At 39.7% G+C, this 19,353-nt stretch overlaps 1 protein-coding gene across 1 annotated transcript in view; it reads right to left on the reverse strand.

The window, feature by feature from the left end:
- Positions 1-388: 388 nt before the first annotated feature.
- Positions 389-19,353, reverse strand: part of PROS1 (protein S (alpha)) — a gene marked incomplete at its 5' end in the record, with an annotated part of 28,170 nt that continues 9,205 nt past the window's right edge. Inside the window, 8 exons of the mRNA XM_010076827.1 lie at positions 389-534; positions 3,268-3,481; positions 4,296-4,444; positions 5,989-6,157; positions 7,217-7,384; positions 8,359-8,548; positions 11,994-12,112; positions 13,233-13,354. Of these exons, the coding sequence (XP_010075129.1) occupies positions 389-534; positions 3,268-3,481; positions 4,296-4,444; positions 5,989-6,157; positions 7,217-7,384; positions 8,359-8,548; positions 11,994-12,112; positions 13,233-13,354 (1,277 nt within the window). The remainder of the gene's footprint in view (positions 535-3,267; positions 3,482-4,295; positions 4,445-5,988; positions 6,158-7,216; positions 7,385-8,358; positions 8,549-11,993; positions 12,113-13,232; positions 13,355-19,353) is intronic.

A 19,353-nucleotide genomic window follows, 5' to 3' on the forward strand; every position in this document is an offset into this window, starting at 1 on the left:
AAATACATTACCAAAATTTGCAACTTGTAACTTTGTGCTGATATATGAAAAATAAGAACTAAAATTGGATCTAAACAGAACTTCCTAAACTTTCTCTCCGAACTAAATATATCAAAGGCATAGTATGAACATGGAAGATAAATCTACCTTTCAGATTTATCACTTAGATGAGAAAAATAACATTTTACACGATTTTGGTCTTGATTGTCTCTCCACAGCTGTAAAGAGAGGGGATTTTCCCCCCCATTCTACATGAAAGGGAGGAAAAACATGCTGTTGATTATTTTCCTGGCATATTTTGAATAAAATAATACAGGCTTCATTATGGCATGAGACTAATTACACAAATTATATCTGAAAGAAAAAAGTTAAATTAAGAACTGAATGGCTACTGCATAATCAGTGGGCATGAGTGAGATCTAATGTCATTGTGTTTAGAAATGGCTTCATCCAGATCCAGCTGTCTGTTGTTGACCTTCACCTCCATGCAGCCGTTATAAAAAGCGGTTACTAACGTAGCACCCAGAGGAACATCTGCACAGAAACACATTCAACTTATTAGGCCAAGGCACGCAAATTCTTATGTATTTTTCAGATTAGCAAAAACAAGGGGAATACTCCATTCCCTATCCATTAGTCAGCCATGGGAAAAAAGAGCAATTTGGCAGGAAACACATTCTTCTCCCTTTTAAGATTGAGATAAAGTCAGCAAAGCTGAGAAAAGTCAGTAAAATTTGAAAAATGCGTTAGAAGTCTATTCCCATCCAGAAACCTAACTATATGAATGTTTTTCATAGTACAATCTTCTGTATTAAAAACAGTGGTGAACCAATAGTCTGTTTCCTGAAGTCCGCTGTTCTTGTTCTGACCTACAAATAGATGTTTATGGGCTGGCGGTCACAGAAAGAACCATCTTGCTTTGCCAGAAAGCTACTTTAGATTCAAATACGCAAGTTCTCAGATAGGGAACCCCTGGGAACTCCACACATTTTACTGCTTCCTTACTGATTCTTTGAAGTGAATTCTCTGTAAAAGGTTCACTTTATCTGTCGCTCATTTAGGGATTGTTTGGGTTACAGCAACATCAGGGATACGCTTCTAGGAAACAACACGTTAAGCACAAAATCAAGTAGGCATCGCTCTAAGGTCTTCCTTGTAATTTTATTTTGCTGTAAGCTGAAGTACTGTACAAACAGTCCTGCAGAATCATGCCCTTCTGCTCTTTTTACTCCAGTGATGATAACACTGTTGTCATAGAACTGTGCAAGTCTAAATTACACTGCACTGGTTGTGCTGAATTAATTAACAAAGTTGAGGCATACTCCCAATGCTGTTACTAGTTTGAAGAAACATATCAAAAATCAGGACTTCTGGTGTTCATGAAATGTTTTTGTTAGATGCCTTTTAACCATACAGTTCTGTGCACTGTAACTCAGTGTGGGGATCCCTACCTAGCTTTTTATACTGCTTGGTAATCCCAGAGGCTTTTCAGGGGTGAGTAGAGTGAGTAAATGAATCGGTGTGAGCCAAACTGGCTGTATACAGGGACCTAAAGTAGCTTTCCATATTACTTTTTCTCTCTTTGGTAACAGAGACTGTTGTGGAAGAAGCTCCTTTGGACAATGTGGGCTTTTTTTGTTGCTTTTTAGAGACCTCTAAGTAGAAACTATGCATAAAGAGGTTTTTTTGTTAATTTGTGTGTTGAAGACAGGTTCTAAAATGGAGAGATTACACTTTTAAGGAGCAGCAAGTAACTAATACTTGCTTCTTATCTATCTGGGATTAATGACTGAAGCCGAGGTCTTAGTTCTTAAGATGCCAACTACCCTGTGGCTGGCAAGGTACTAGAAAGAATCATTTAAATATCACAGATTAATAAGTCTAAAAAATGACTGGAATCTTAGTTGAGTTACTTAGTTGAGTTAGTCAGTTAACCTCTGACTCACCTCTACTAAGTAAATACTGACTTCATCTCTCTTTTAAAAGTGAGCAGGTATTACAAGAACACTGACGCTTACCTGTTGTGGTATGTGATGGTACTGCATCATTAGTGCATTCTTCTCATCCTATACATTCAATTTGAACTGAACTCACCTGGTTATCTGGTTTCCAAGATACTGCATATCCATTCAAAAACAAAATTGGAGGAGAAACTTCATGTTTGGTGCCTAAATCTTGTTACATCCTTTATTACCGCTGTATGAAGACTTGCAGAGACCAAGTTCCAACATATGGGCCCGAACACTGAGGCAACCATTGCTTCATACAGAGCCTGTGATACCTGCAGTGCTGCCCTGAATATCTTGTTCCTATTCTGACAAGCAAGTCTAGAAGGTGGAATCATAATTCCAATTTGCCCTGGGTAGGCTACCTTGGAAGAAATGTCTACAGAGATCATCTCCAATGGATACACAGTTTCTTCCCTCTTTCTACTCCTGTGCATCCTTGTTTCTTGCAGAAGAAACACACTGCAGATAAAGACCAGCTACATCTGTGGCAGTGCACTGCAACCTACATTGAAAATGGATGTCAGTTCAAGACTATGTTGGTCAAACTCTTACAATTTCCTTAGAAATTATGGCTTATTCTCCCTAAAACAACTTCAATAGAGGATACAGAAAAACTCTGCCAGTAGCAATGTTGTAACCATGGTGTCTTTCCTCTACTGATTTTTAAGTTTGAGGATCTCAGGCTTTGAAAATTTCTCATCTGTGGCAATGCTGTTTTTCTTCATGATTCACCCTGAAGTCAAACTATTTTACAGATAAGCATATGCACACTTCCTGTACAAAATAATTGTTGTACATATCTTAAGACCAGGGATACACTTGAAGTTTGCCTTAAACAAAATATTTGCTGTTTCAATTTCTGTCTCATAAAGGCTGCCTGTCATCTATTGCCCGTAGTTTAATTTCTGAATATTCCTGACTTCTGCACCTCTGACACTTAATTTACTTAAAAATGCCTGGTTTCCTTACATGCTTGATGCAGTTCTGAAATTGTGCCAGCTGGTGGCACTTCAGAAATATGCAATACCTACTCCTCGCCAGCTCAAAAATCAAGACATTTTCTAAATTCAAACTTCTAATAATGCTAGTGTTGAAAAGCAGGCTCCTTCAAAAGTTGAATAGACTGAATGAAACAAGAAGCATTTGGGGAAAAAACCTGTTTATTTTTGTACAGTTATGGGCTTTCTCTAGTTGGGTAAGGCTGAACATAATCAAGCTTGTACTAATAATCAAATTAATGAAAAGAAATATAACTCACCTGGCAGGCCGCCCAAGTAGGTAACAACATTTGCCATCATTGCTTGATGCAAGATAGACAGTTGCTCTGAATTGCTTCTCTCTGTGCGTGAATCAACAGACAGCTCAAGTTGCTGTTTGGTTACTAGAAGTCCAACCAGCACTTTTCTGGGTGTACATAATTTCTTTGATTCCAGTTGTGCAACAGTGATATTTCCAATGGTCACTATGATTTTCTAAATGGAAGGATGGTAGGTCACAAAAAATGTCACATGTAACTTTAACACATAATTATACTTAGTTCTGATGCATTTTTATATTTGGAAGTAGAAAAAAAGGAAATGTTAGAGCCACATTCTAAAAACTGGTACCTTAAGTTGGAAAAGTTACCAAAGTTGATGCATAACCATCACCTTTGGTTATGAATGCCATTCATTTATATTCTTGGATTTATAAGTGAGATTGTTCACTGTAAAAAATCTGGCTATGGTTCTGAGGTGAAATCCTGTTTCTCTTAAAGGCAAAAGGAGTACTGCTACAGCTTCAAAGGTAACTATAAGTGTTCACTATAGTTTCTTATTTCAGGCAAAAGCATGGATTAGCCATAGTGTATAATCATGCTCAATTTTGTGATACTTGATGTAAACAGATGTAAATGGAAACCTGAGGACAAAAAGATCTGTTTATAAATTGAAATTAACATGATGTCATTACTATAATGTAGTAATTCTGTCATATTTCCCTTTCTGCTTTGTGCATTTTGGAGAAGAGGTTAAAAAAGACATGATGTAATGGATAGTGCCTGACATAAGAGTGCTTAGCACTTAGTCGCTGTTGTGGCAATCCTTAATAATAACACATTTTCTGCACATCACTCTATGATCTAAGTGCTTTTCAAAATACTAATTCTGCCCGACAGCTCCACTGTAAGTAAGTGTGAGTAGCTCTTTTTAGTTTGATTTTTCACAAATGGAGTAGTAAGTTAAATGAGACAAAAACAAGAGGTGTGACTTAAATGCGTATCAGCTGTTATTATAATTGTAAGGTCACCTGTGAGTCAGAGGAGTTAGAGTCCACTATGGACAAAGCAAGAGGCACTGTTTCATTAGAAACCAGGGCAAACATAACACCAGTGTCTGTGGATGGGCGAATAGTCATAGTCACATTTACTAGCCAATCTTCATCACTGTCAAGATCATCTGTTTTAAAAAGAATAATTGACATTAATAAATCCATCCGCTAATGATAAATTAATATGGTGTTAAAAATTAGTATTTAATCTGCTCCCACTGTGTAAAAATTAGTACTAATCTCCTGAAAAAGAAGTGAACTTCAGAACTTTTAGGAAGAACTATAAGTCTATTAAAAAAAAAAAAAAAAGAAACTTTAATCCTGCATCTTCTGTGCTTATTGGACTTTTTTTTTTTTTTGCTACTGTCTCCATTCTAATGTGGAACAGGTGCTACATTCATTAGAGGTCAGTTCAAAATTAAACCCAAAAAGCTAATTTACTCATAAATTGCCACCACTGAGTAGAAGACTGGCAGTTCTCATACACTACTACATTCCAAAGCAGTTCAACTATTAAAATGGGAATATGCAGGTGTGTAAAGTGAATATATGTAGATGGTACAAATATAATTTCATATGATGCATTCATAGTGAAGAGAATACAAAAATTACTATTCAAAGAGGTATTTGTTATCTTTTTTTCCCCCACCCATCTTTTCTTCCCCATGGGGTTTTCCCCACCCCATGTTCCTAAAACATGAGGTGAGGTCATATTCCTACACAAAGCCAAATGGCAGCGAGAGAGTGGATTGTAATAGCTCAGAGAAGGGCAGAATTTGGTGTGGGCAGCCTCTCAGATTTGGGAGGTGCAGGGGGAGAAGAACAGGAAGGAGAGAGTGTGAAGTCATAGCAGCAGCCCCAAACACAAAGGTCAAGAGGAGTCATGGCAGCATGGTGTTAGTGAATGAAGGGGAGGAAAGTTGAAGAAACTTGAGCGGCACAGGAAACTCTGATATAAGTTGGTTGGAAGCACAGAATATAAAAAGCTGTAGAAATCTTCTGAAGTGGGATAGAGAATTTAAAGAAAAGGCCTGGGAAAGAATAGCAAGTCCTGGGATGAAAGGATTGGGGATCAGAGCAGGGCTGAAGGGTAGCATAGCATTTGGGATGGGGAAGAGTATAAGATTTGCTCAAGAGATGTCTCATTTTGGGCTCTCAGGTGTGCACCAGGAGATCCTGGATTGGAAATTTTGAAATTAGGGCAGAAGGTCAGGCAAGAAAGTTCTGGGTTTAGGAAGGAGCAAGAGATACACTTAAAACATCTAGACAGGCTGTTCATTTAGTAGCAGAATTGCATACACGAAACTATCAGCGAACCTTCTCTCTATCCTCCATCTTCTTTTTCCATCAGTAATACAATAGCTTTCCTCATTGATGAAAAGGGGACAGAATCTTCGGAAAGCGAATGTGTTCAGCAGTGCCCATCCTTTGCAAATAAAGAATACACTTCCCAACCTAAAGCACTTCAGAAATCAAATAGATGACACCAATGGGATCAGAATTCTCATTCAAGCAAATTTCTAAGAGAAGTTATGGGAATTATTGGTGGATGCAGTGGTGTATAGCTTACTTTGTGTGTGTGTCTTTCTATTTTCTTTTTTTTTTTTTAACAACTCATGAGGTCCATCACCTGTCCAGCAAAATATGTAGGAAAACACAGAAAAATACTTACTATAGTTTATCTGAAACTTTGCCATTCCAGTGCCAGGGTAGAAAGATCCTCTCTCCACTGCTACTAAACAGTGTTTGCTTTGTTTTTCTTGAATAACTTCTTTTACACCTGAATGTCCCTGATTCATCAGGTTCCAGGCACGAATGCACCCATCTAGCCGAGGGTTAATCTGTAGAAGAATTACAGCATTAAGTGTTTGCATTCAAAGTTGTTTTAAAAATGTTAATAATAAGGCATTACTTTACATATTGACTTATTTCTGGGTAGCCAATAATAGCCTTATCAATGCTACAGGTTACAGCACTGATGCTGGGAGAAAATAAATGTCATGCATTTAGTACCTCAGCCTTCAAAAGGTATTTCTGACTTAATAACATTTCCCCTTTTGATGCCAGTGATCTGTACAAAATAGATTGCTTCAATTTTTAAAGCTCATGCTGTCCTTTTGTTTAGGTCACAACAGCTTTTCTGTAGCTGAAAGACAATGACCAGTAGCACTGTTCCTTGTTCAGGGTTTCATCTTCTCCTTGTACCAAAGTACAGAGAAATTTCTGGAATTACTTTCTATTGCATAAGGGATGTTGTTGTCTTGCTTCATACTTTTTCTCTCTGCTTCACTTCTTAGCAAAAATGGATTTAAAAAAAAAAAAAGTTCATCCTGTACTGTAGAGTTACTTTTTGCCTTTCTGTTTAGACTGCCAATTAACTTGAGGGCTCCTGGTCTGAGAAGCAGAGAGTCACAACAACTTGACTGTACCCCTTCCCAGCATAAGACAGAGCTGTTCAGTATGGAAGACAGAAAGAACCTTGTCTAGCCTGGGCTATTATACAACCTATTAAAAATGAAGGTTCATTGTGCTGCCTGCACAGTGAATTCCATACCTATTCAGAGCCTAGCAAAAGCTAGCATCAGAAACATGAATCACTCCAAAATGCTCTCGCAGCAGAAGTGGTAGTGATTTAGGGAACCTTAAAGCTATATTAGGAAACAAGCTACAGAATCCTGAAAGATTAGACCATTAAGTGCTGTGGTTTTATAACTGAAATCTAACTGAAGACAAACTACAAAGGTTCATGCATGTTTATTTTCAAAACAGTGGTTTAATAACCTTTCATTTTCTAAATGGATTCCGTGCCACTCTTCTTTCCTCTGTGACTACTAAGTAAACAATACAAAAACAAATAACAGAACAGCATTAATCAACATTACTCTTATTATTTTAGTTACCTGTTTAACAAGAGTGTTGCCTACTTTGCGAGGTAATCCTGCAATGTACACCTTAGTTTCCAAGAAACCCTGTGATGGTTTAAAAAGAGTTCCTGGGCTGTTAATACTCATTACGGCTTCCTTAGCTATTTTTACACTGATGCTGTGTTCTAGTTCTTCAACTGATATCTAGAATTAAATACAAATAATTACACATATACACAAACGTAGAATATTTTAAATACTAATTACATATGCCTGTATGAAGCATTACTAACGTTTCCTAAATATCTAACTTGCAAAATATCTTAATGCAGTCAACATTTACAGCATATGTAAACTTGAATCATGGCAACTGTGTACATCCATGGACACCAACAGGACGATGATCTTCCACTTCACCCCCATCCTACCCCTGGGAAAAACCATGCAGGTATTTATTCTGCTTCAGGTGCTACAGAGTTTCCAAGAAGCTGATTTCTACAATTGCTCTATATGTAATCCACATTTGGCACACAGTTCATGTCACTGCAACCTGCTACAGAGGATTGAATCTTCAGATGGGACATAGACAAAATAGGTTCAATGCCTGCTCCCTCTATTATTAGGCATCGAAGTAGATTTTTAATCTCAGGGAAGTTGTACTGAACTGAAACAGGGGGGTCTATGCAGAAACCTAAATTTTCTTGCCCCCCTTAAAAACAAACAAACAAACAAAACCTAATTGATGTTAATAAGTTGGTGTGACTTCCAAATGATGTAAGTGAGCAAGGCCTTTCATCTTAAGTATGCAAGCTTGAAGAACAAGATTGATTTCTAATCCATGCAAAACTTGCTCTCTAGACAAGCTATCTAATAATAGCACTTGACCATGCAATCACACTTTAAAAAATTCTGCTGCTTCTTTTTTCATTGTTAAAAAGAATAATTCCTATGTTGCCAGCTAGTGGTAATTACTTATTTCTCAATTGTAAACAGGTGCCATGATTCCTAGATGTAGGGCATTCTTATGCATTTCTTGGTTGATTTTTAAATGTGGGATTTGATGGCATCATTTTAAGCCTTTTTAACAGTTGCTTAGTTTCTCCATATTTTGCTTATCAAGACAGAATGTTCCCATAGTGGCTTAAAGGAAGGAAAGGGGAGAAGAAAACTCAGCTTACTATATGCCACAGTCCATCATTAATGGCTTTGCCTCCACTGGTGACTTTTGTTCCAAATTCATTCTTGAACTGAACTTCAATCTTCCCATCACGAAGAGCTAGCAAGATCCATGCTGTATTGTCAAGGGATTCTGCATATAGTATAACTCCCTCTGCATCATATGTCCGGAAATCAAATTCAGCTGTAAATCTGAGTTGTGAAGAAGGAATCTTAATAAGAAGACAGGAAACATGAAATACTGTATAGCCTATGATAACTCACTAATAGGGTAAAAAAAAAATCATCTATATTAACCTTTTGGTAATTCTGTATCTCAGCAGCTGTGATATTTGCACACAATTGTCAAAAGCAGAATCTAATGTAAACCTTGCTCATCCAAATCCAGTGAAAAGTTTTGAGATTAACACCCTGAACTGGGATTTCAAAGAGCGTTGTTTCAGTTCCCAAATCTGCTATGAGCTTTACATGTCAAGGATATCACACCCCCTTGACTAAGAAGATAGATGCAGTATTCCTGTTGCACTTCACTGAGATGAGATGCGGAAAAAAAAGATGATCTGTGATGTGCTTCAGTAGAACACGGTTGCCAAGTGTTGTCCTACAACAATTATAACCTAACAATTTGCTTTGGTTACTGCTGCCTTTTCTGTGTCATTCTCTAACTTGAAGTTTTGTTGTCTGGATCTTGGCAGTTGGTTGAATGTGTATATGTAGCAAAATTATGGTTTACTTTAGAGTGGAAGAGAGAGAGTATAAGTATAGTGAAAAACAGCCCTTGTCTCCTAGAACTTTTGGACTAGATAAAACAGATTAAGGATGAAAGGAGAAAACAAAGCATTTGGAAGTTAGGATTTGCTGAAGACTAACAAAAGAAGTAAGTGAGCTGTAATGAAGAACTCGGGCCGCTTTCACCCTCAGTCTTGTACTTTGTCCACTAGATGTCATTGTCTCTCACACAGACTCACACAAAACTAATTCTATATTTACACAGAGGCTATTAAGATAGCTTCAAACATTTATCATCTTAGAAAGGTCTTCCAGGAGAGCATTAATGCCTGGTCAACTTGGAATTGTGTTTGAGGAAAAAGTTCTCAATATTTATGTTCTTCTGTAAGGTTCTGAAGCTCTGGGGACCACCAGCTCAATAACTCCTGCTGTTGTTACCTTCAAATTGTTTGGTCAGCAAGTCAAGGAACATTGCAATTTCATCTGCCGCAGCGAGAAACTCCAAGAGTAATAAACGGGTCACTACCACTAGCAATTGTTCTGACAGCTGTAAAGGAAATCATACAGACAGCCCTCTAGATGAGGTTCTGTGCGCTATCAGTGTCCTTGGAACACCCTGAGTAAGGAAGCACAGGGTGGGAGGAAAGCATTAGTCTGGTTATATTTCTCAGCAGTATGTGTGTAGCATGTCACAGCTTCTAACCAGAGTAGAAAGGAAACAGCAGCAACATCCAAATGAAAGCCTTTCCCATACATCACTAAAGCCATAATTTTCCTATAACATCTGAATTTTATGTTGAGAATTCTAAATGCCTTCCTACATTATTAAACTAAAGTTGCTGGGGGAGGGAAACCTCAGTCCATCCCACTCCTACTAGTTTGATGCCAGTGCCAGCAATAGATGCCCAGAGCCTGGAGAAGGATCACAGGTCACCAGGAAAGCACCTGCAGAGCAGCACAAAGGAATTTCAGACATTAAGTCAGCTTCATCCAGACCCAAGTAAGTGCCTCTGAAAAAAAAGAGGAGTTAGAGACACGTGTATGCCTGCAGGGCTATGATCTTACTGGCATCACAGAGACATGGTGGGATGGCTCCTATGACTGGAGCTTAGGAATGGAGGGATACGGGCTCTTTAGGAAGGAGAGGCAGGGAAGATGAGGAGGGTGCATCACCCTCTATGTCAATGACCAGCCGGACTATACCGAGCTCTGCCTGGGGATGGATGAGGAGCCAACTGAGAGCCTGTGTGTCAGGATTAAAGGGAGGGCAGAGACAGGTGACATTATAGTGGGGGTCTGCTACAGGCCACTGGACCAGGAAGACCGAGCAGACGAGATCCTCTCTAGACAGACAGGAGCACCCTTAAGCTCACAAGCCCTGGTCCTCATGGGGGACTTCAACCACCCTGATATCTATTGGAGGGACAACACAGCACAGTATAAGCAAGCCAGGAGGTTCCTGGAATGTGTTGACAATAACTTCCTTCTCCAAGTGATAGAGGAGACACCAAGGAGAGGTGCTACGCTGGACCTTGTTCTCAGCAACAAGGAAGGGCTGATGGGGAATGTGAAGCTCAGGGGCAGCCTGGGCTGCAGTGACCATGAAATACTGGAGTTCAAGATCCTTAGGGCAGCAAGGAGGGTGCACAGTAAACTCACTACCCTGGACTTCGGAAGTAGAGACATTGGCCCCTTCAAGGATCTTTTTGGTAGAGTACCATGGGATAAAGCCCTGGAGAGAAGAGGGGCTCAAGAAAGCTGGTTAATATTCAAGGATCACCTCCCATATGAGGACAGGCTGAAAGAGTTGGGGTTGTTCAGCCTGGAGAAAAGAAGGCTCCGAGGAGACTTAATAGCAGCCTTCCAGTACCTGAAGGGGGCCTACAGGAGAGATGGGGAAACACTCTTTATCAGGGAGTGTAGTGAGAGGACAAGCGGTAATGGGTATAAGCTGAAAGAGGGTAAATTTAGACTAGACATTAGGAAGAAATTTTTCACTGTGAGGGTGATGAGGCACTGGAACAGGTTGTCCAGAAGAAGCTGTGGCTGCCCCATCCCTGGAGGTGTTCAAGGCCAGACTGGATGAGGCTTTGAGCAACCTGGTCTAGTGTAAGATGTCCCTGCCCATAGCAGGGGGGTTTGAACTAGATGATTTTTAAGGTCCATTGCAACCCTAACCATTCTATGATTCCATGGTATCTGTATCACTGCCACCCACCTTCCCCAGCCACAGTTCTTCCCTTCAGGTGACGAGTAAGCTTCTGCCATGAGGAAGCAACACTCTCTTGTCCACAAACCAATGGGACCTACAGCCTATTAAACTTATTGCCCTCAGTCCTCTTCCTTTTTTGCCCATCTGCCTGGATCTTTTTGAACTCTTTCTCCCAGTCCATACACCCCTCCCTGCAACAGCACTGGTAACCAGGACTGTAATGGCTGGAAGACTACAACTCTGTTATTCATAGGTATGATCACATCTGAATGCCAGTGATGCATGTCTTGCCCTAGCTGTGCAGTTTCTTGGCTAGGACACAGCTGCGGCTGCCTCCTACCTGCTTCTGAGGTATCCGGAAGAAAGTTGCTGACCTTTTAGTTTTGCCACGTAAGACAGCTGCTGTCTATGCTGATGAGGTGGCTCAAGGACATAGTACAACTAATAAGAGATGCTGTAAACTGACTGCACACATTACTCTTGCCTGCTTGCTTTCAAATGACTCCAGCTTCCTCTAAATGCTAGTATATTGTAGGCACCCAAGTTAATTCACTCTCCATATGAAGGTATCTTAACCAGTGGGGAGATGGTGATATAATTCATGCATGCAATGCACTCTTTCTAAATCCTCAGAAAATTAATGGAAACAAATGTCCATAATTTCAATGCATACTTTTATCAATAGCAAATGCTTACCTCGTGACATTTGGCAATTTAAACTTTAAGTACAGAACAGGAATTCCTATAAATTGCTCTGCCAGGTAAAGCAGTTCATAATTCTTTTCAAGGTTCAGTGGGATACATGCAGTAACAGACTGAAAATGGTAGAGAATAAAAAAAACTGTTAATGCATTGTGATAGTTCATGAAGCAACTCTGACTTCTGTATTCATGATATAGCAATTTCATCAAACGTATAGGTGTTCATCCCGAATTTTATGGCTACTCCATTTTATGTCTGCTAGTGTTACTCGTCTTTGGACTGCATATATTTTCAGCTGATTAAACCACTGTTTTCCAGTTAAAAGGCCTGAAACTTCTATCTAGAGAGTTAACCACTTTTGAACAATAGTATTGAAAATAACACGTAATTAGACTAGAAGATGCTCTTCCTATTTTATGAATAAGCAAAATGAAATGTAATGACTGAAAGTGTGGTTCAGATATTATATTTCAGAAAGTATGTGTCAGACCATGTTCCTACAGTTTAAGCCCGATTTTGTTATACTGTGTCAGAGGTGATTTTTTGTTGGCAGTTATCTGAGCTCACCTCACATAACAAGTCTCAGCCTGCCTGAACCTTTCAAGGTATACAGAGAGCCATTCACAAGAAAATCCTTGAACTGGGATTCTCCAGAGTCTCAAATTTTCTGTTACTAAAAAGTGTAAATTTTCAAACTGAGCAAGAACAGCCGATTCTGGCTGCAAGATGTTCTTTAATTGGCAAGTATTACTAAGTGCTTTTTCTTAACCCATGGCAGATGAGAACTATGGAAAACAACCCAGTCTTTTCAACCCAAACAGGCAAAGCATAGAGTAATTCTGAAGGAGTGAAAACTTTTGTGCAGTCTAAGGAAAACCTGGGAACATATAGAAAAATGGAGTATTCCGGCTCTAAGATGAACACGAACTGATAGGAGAAAACTAGGGCTTATTTTGGAAGCAGCAGGGAAAAAAGATGACTGAGTAAGGCAAGCTTCTTTTGACAGAATTCCTGTAGATGAGCATGCCTGAACTGAATGGCATCCAAATCCCTATCGGGTCTGCTTCGTAAGCCAAACCACCACTCAGATTCCCCAGCACTTTCTGAGCAATTTCAGAATCAGTTCTCAAATGGCTTCCTATCTTCCTTAACCTAACTTATGCTGTCACCAAGAAATTATGATCACTCAGTTTTGTGATTTTCTGCATGGAATTTTACATAGTGCAGTCTTACCTCACAATTCTTCATGTCATTAGAGAGCTTGAACCCTTTCTTGCCATCACAATAGCAGCTATAACTTCCTGGAGAGTTTACACAGAGTTGAGCACAAACATTTTCAGCACATTCATCAATATCTAGGAGAAATGGAAGCACACAGAAAGATTTATTCAGATTATTCATGTCACAGACTGAAAACTAACACAATAAATTAGTGGAATGATGGACAAGAGGGGTTCTCTGGCATAACATGAATCTAACAGGTGACTGCTGCTAGGCTAAATTAATGCTAATGGATGTCTCCTACTTGGAATTTACAATCCAGAATTACCTGCTGGGTGTATAAGACCTAGTAATCTGATAGAGGCCTTGTGTGCAAAGCAGGGGAAAATTTGGTCTGATTTGTGAGGCAGTAAGAAGCTGAGTTTTAAGGTGGCTGAATTAGTCAGAGAGACCTCAATAAATGACTGCGATTTATGTCAGAATTGCTATCCTGGGTCAGATCTCTTCCTTTCCCTATAGAAGTCATGAGAACTTTGAGTATTAAGAGGATATATGCCAAGTATGTGGAGAAAGGACATGCTTTATTCACATAAAACCAAAATAATCTCAGGGCAAAATACCTTTTAAAATAACATACAACAATCTCATAAATAACTAAGTTTTGGAGAGCATCTGTTTGTGGAGACCAATCTGATTTCAGCTGCAAATAAGCTAAACAAACTTAGGGAACTTAATTTTTTATTTAGTAGGATATACACAATAAATAATTTAGAAATGACAGGCCATGTAAAAGGCCAATGTAACTGTTACATTTTTAATATAGAAACAAAAAAACTCTCCTGGATAAGAGACTCTAATGAGGGTGATTTTGGGCCTCAGATCCAAGAAGCTGCAATACTTGTTTTGAAACAAATGGCCCTTCTAGCAGGAATAAACAAGTTTGTACTAATGCATGCATTTAAAAATATGTTTTATACTATGCTAGGTTTTTTTTAAGATTTAAACACTTTTTTTTCTTGCTTGGAGGAGGAGAGAGGAAAAGAAAAAAAAAAGAAAAAAGCAAACAAGAAAAACAAAGGAAGACAAACCTCAAAACCTTATTGGAGAAACTGTTACTTTATAGTCAGCATGCATAATCTCCTTCCAAAACAGGATACTATGTTTAACAATTTGTGGATGGTATTCTGATTTCTACCTCTGCAGCAGGTAACAGTCATGGGTAAGTCGTTTTACCACCAAGTCCTAGCAGTTTTTACGTTATTTAAATGGCCAACAATTAATGAATAAGTTGAGGAAACTGTTTAGCTGAAGAGTTCCCTATTACTGAAATGTCTCCTCTTCCTCATCTTTGCTGTAAGTCACCAGTGCAAAGGATCTGTGCTCAGACTTATGCTCCCTCGTACGTGACCTTATCAGAAGAAAAAGCTGTACTGTTCTGTACTGCAGCTAATACAGCCAGAATTAAAGTTCTGCTCAAAATCTAACCACATGCTGTGTCAGCTTTCCTGAAACCTGACATGTGGGTGTGTAAAAATAGTGTCTTCTGCTGATCTTTGCATAATTTTACCTCTTTCCACTCATCTCCCATTCTACCCTCTGGTCTTCAGAAGCTAGATGGCCCTTTATATATAGGCTGGTCTATTTGATAACAACTGTCACGTTCACTCTTTGCATGACTCTTCCAAGTCACTTCTGTGAACTCCAGAATGATTGCTTACCTCTGCTTTGTCAAGCTGAGAACCATCTCCTGCTGTGTAGCAGGCTGATGGAATACAACAGTGAGGTTTTCCTCCTCCTCTTTTTGGGAAGAGTTTCAGTGCCATTTTCATAGAATCATAGAATCATAGAATGGTTTGGGTTGGAAGGGACCTTAAAGATCATCAAGTTCCAACCCCCCTGCCATGGGCAGGGACACCCTCCACTAGACCAGGTTGCTCAAAGCCTCATCCAGCCTGGCCTTGAACACCTCCAGGGATGGGGCAGCCACAGCTTCTCTGGGCAACCTGTTCCAGTGCCTCACCACTCTCAGTGAAAAATTTCTTCCCAATGTCTAGTCTAAATCTACCCTCTTTCAGCTTATACCCATTACCCCTTGTCTTCTCACTACCCTCCCTGACAAAGAGTGCCTCCCCATCTCTCCTGTAGGCCCCCTTCAGGTACTGGAAGGCTGCTATTAAGTCTCCTTGGAGCCTTCTCTTCTCCAGGCTGAACAACCCCAACTCTTTCAGCCTGTCCTCATAGGGGAGGTGCTCCAGCCCTCTGATTAATTTCGTGGCTCTCCTCTGGACTCTCTCCAACAGGTCCATGTCTTTTTTATGTTGGGGTCCCCACATCTGAACACAGTACTCAAGGTGGGGTCTCATAAGAGCAGAGTAGAGGGGGAGAATCACTTCCTTTGACCTGCTGCTAATGCTTCTTTTGATGCAGCCCAGGACACAGCTGGCTTTAAGCTAGCTTAGCAAGTTTAAGAACGATAGCACTGCCTATCAAGTGTCTTCAGCATTTAACTGAAAGGCATAGGATGTAATACAGAAATCTGTAGTATATTCAAGCTGTGCAGAACTAAATATGGCATTAGTGCTCTACAGCCAGCTCCACCACCTCCTTCCTTCCATTTCACCAGAAGAGCTTTCTCTCCTGCAAGGGTGTGAGGGATGGGAAAAGAAACAAGATGGGAAATCTCTGCATTGAGATCATGGTACTTCAATGAACACTGAGCTCAGACCAACTTCTCCATATACAGTTCCAGTGCCTGCCCTGGCAGGGTTCTCTGAGGATACACTGGATCATAAAGACACACATGGAAGACCTCAAGCCTTTGATCAGCAAGTGTTGGCAGCATGTTCCAGGGAAAGGTTTGATACATATTGGAAGACAGCTCCTAAAACACAACTAGAGAACTGATGACTGGCTTTTTTGATTGTTCAAGTTCTAACTGATCTCAGGCACACAGCTGCAGAAAAGGTTACGTAGAAATTTCTTCTGCTTCTCTCTACTCCTTCAAGTGCCTCATCCATTCAAAATGTCGCCCAAGTGAGTCAAACTGATTTTTAATATTGAAATATAGTACTGGATGTTTCTTCAAGTTGATCTGACATTTTGCAAATGTTTTCTATGCTGCATCCTCGTAACTTGAATTAGTTTTAAATAATGAGCATATTAAATTTTGACTGTGTCAGAAATAAGAGTCTCTTCAGAGGTGAATGTTTGCTAGTGTTAAAGAGTTTTATCTTTGCCCAGATTTGAGAAAGCTGTCCTATTAAGAAGTGTTACCCTGCATGTATATATGTATAAATATACGCGCAGACTCCTGAAACTGTAAATCACTAACCCTCAAACCTCTTCTCATCGTTTAATTCCTATTTCACTCATTTTGGCCTCCCTCACCTGTAGTACTATTTAGAGGAGTAAGATATAAGGGTGGGTTGCAACATCCATGTGTGTGTTTTGGAGTCTTATTAAAACCTTCTTCCATATGCTTTGGAGACAATGCTTGCACACGAGTCACATGGCAGGTCAGTTGTTAAGAAATATTTTGCTGATGCATATGTGCAACTGATCGACCCCTCCAGTTCCTCCAGCTACAATAGATTGCCTCTTACTCTTTTATTTGGCATGTGTACTCCTTTCCATTTAGAAATCATTAAACTGTTTATAGACCTGATGGGGGTTGCCTAACCCAGTAGACTGCAAGCTCAGCTTGGTGAAAGGGATTTCTGGTGACTGGCAATCCCATGTCTATCTAAAGCTAAGACCACAAGATCATGTGTTACAATGTGAAGCTGCTTTTTCAGTGTGTGAGGAGAACACTTTCTGTGTCCTTTCCTATCCTGCCTGGATTTTTTTTGGGGGGAATCATTCTAGTTACGATCATTTTGGGATCTGAAAAGGCCAAGAAATCCACCAAGGCCTAAGCACACAGAGAAAAGGAAACAAAACAAAACAAAAACCAACCCTACAGCCTACTTCACTGTGGCGATGTAAAATGAAATAAAAAAATTAACACCTCCCAAGAGTAACTGGAGTAGAGAGACTCTGAGAAGCACCTCTCTTCTCATGCCCTTCCCAGAGGAGCATGACTGTGTAGACACTTTAGGAGGCATTGTCCTCTGTGAAAGATCCTGTACCCCTTCTAGGACTTGAACACCTAGCAGTATCGAAGGAAAACTACAAGCACTGGTTAACCAGTAGCACTAGAGTAAATCTGAGCACTGAATTCTCTGATTCTCTGAAAGCAGCAATTCATTTTGAGCATGTTCCTCAGGCCCAGGGCCTGCAGAGACTTATGAAGTTACTATGAAAGCTGATCACACAGTTTGACAGATGAATTTCTACCATTAAATCAATTACTCAAGAGACCTGCGCTAGTCTTGCAGGGGTGTAAATTTCCATTACCCAAAATGAAACTGCTGCTCAAGGGTAAGGTCTCCCTGCAGAGTGTACTATAGCAGCAGAGGGACAGGCAAGCTTCTTGGATAGGTATGAAGCCTCCTTCCTTGGAGGACATTCTGGAATCCCTGATCAGATCAAATGGCAGGATCTCCCCCAGCAGAGCTAACTGACCTGCTACAGAAATGCTGACATGCCCATGCTGAAGGGGACCAAGTTTTTTTGAAGGTTTGTTGTAATCATTTATACTATAATTATCCTGCTTTTTTTTTTTTTTTTACAAGCTGTAGTGAGCATCTTTGCATGTTTGTTTGAGCTATTTCAAAGGCTTCCCACAGATCTGTCCAAATGTCAGTCCCACATCATAAAACAGTCAGGAGAAGCTATTCGCACAAACCCGTGAATCTGAGCAGCATCCTGGGTTCATACAGCTGCTTCTAAAACAGCTTGCTTTGGATAAGCAAATATGACAAAATCAGCCACAAAGCAGCTGCATACTATGTCCTAGGAGGGAGCTACTCTACATAATGCTAGGGAAATAGTCATTTCCCCAGAGCATGGATGTGGGTAGGCAGGGTTTCATGTGTGTTAAACAATTCATGTGGGAAGGGGAAACCCTGACTCCTTGTCTCAAATTTTCAGACTGTGTGCTAGGGGTGAAATACAGACATACTCTGTGCCTTTTGATTAATTGGTTCAGTAATTTCTTTAAGAGAAGTCCCCCCTTTAGAGAAGGAAAAATGATATGAGGAAAGACAAGCCAAAACTCAGGTCATTCTTTAAAATACAGGTTCAGCTTGGTTTGTCTCCTTGATACTGACTGCAAGACAGTCCCCTCTAGAACAACACTTATTCATTCTCACTGCGCCTTTTTTTGGCAAGGTGTTTGAAATTGCAAAGGTGGCGAGAAGAAAATAATCACATTCTATATCTAAAATTGTATGTCTTCTGTGAAACAAAGACTGGACAGTACACATATCTTCCACTGATAGCGTCTCCCAAAAGGTGGGGATGAAGAACTGAAGCAACATTCTCCTAGGAGTGGGTGAGGAAAAAAACCAAATCCTCTTCTATTCCACTCTAATTGTCTTTGTCATCATATAGTTGTGCATAAATGTATGTAAACCTGATTTTTCTGATAAGCATAATTGAATTTGGCCACCTACATGCACTATGATAATGAAAAGCTAATGCCGCTTAGTATTTCTGTAAGGCTACATTCCTGTCAGTCTGCACAATCCTGTCCTTAGACCGGATTTGGTGACTCATTTAATGTGGTTACAACAAGGTCTGAAAGCTTAGCAGTATAATCCTCCTTCTAGGAGGTAAGATTTTGCTCATTTTAATGTCCTCATCTTGCAACCTTCTGGAATCCGTGTTTCAGAAGAAAAACAATGCTTAAATTCAATTTGATGCAACCCATGTATCTGCAGAAAGTGCTAACAGGAGTGAGAATTAGATTAATTACTGTGAAGTTTTTCTCATTTCAGTGCATGCAGGGACACAAAATTATCAGTAACATTTTAATCACATAGTAACTGCACAAAGACTAGCCATCTGAATATGTAATCATTACCACTGTGTAAAGCTTTGTCACAAGAAAGCGGCATGAAAATACATGGAGCAAAAGATTCACAGCTAGCAAGAAGCTACTTTTATGTCCTTTTGAGCAATAACATAAAGCCAACATTTAAAATAAAAATCAGTCACTGATGTATTTTTCTTAAACTAGCGATGCAGAAAA

The sequence above is a fragment of the Pterocles gutturalis genome, unplaced genomic scaffold (genome assembly GCF_000699245.1).
Source record: "Pterocles gutturalis isolate BGI_N339 unplaced genomic scaffold, ASM69924v1 scaffold4613, whole genome shotgun sequence".
NCBI classification, from domain to species: Eukaryota; Metazoa; Chordata; class Aves; order Pterocliformes; family Pteroclidae; genus Pterocles; species Pterocles gutturalis.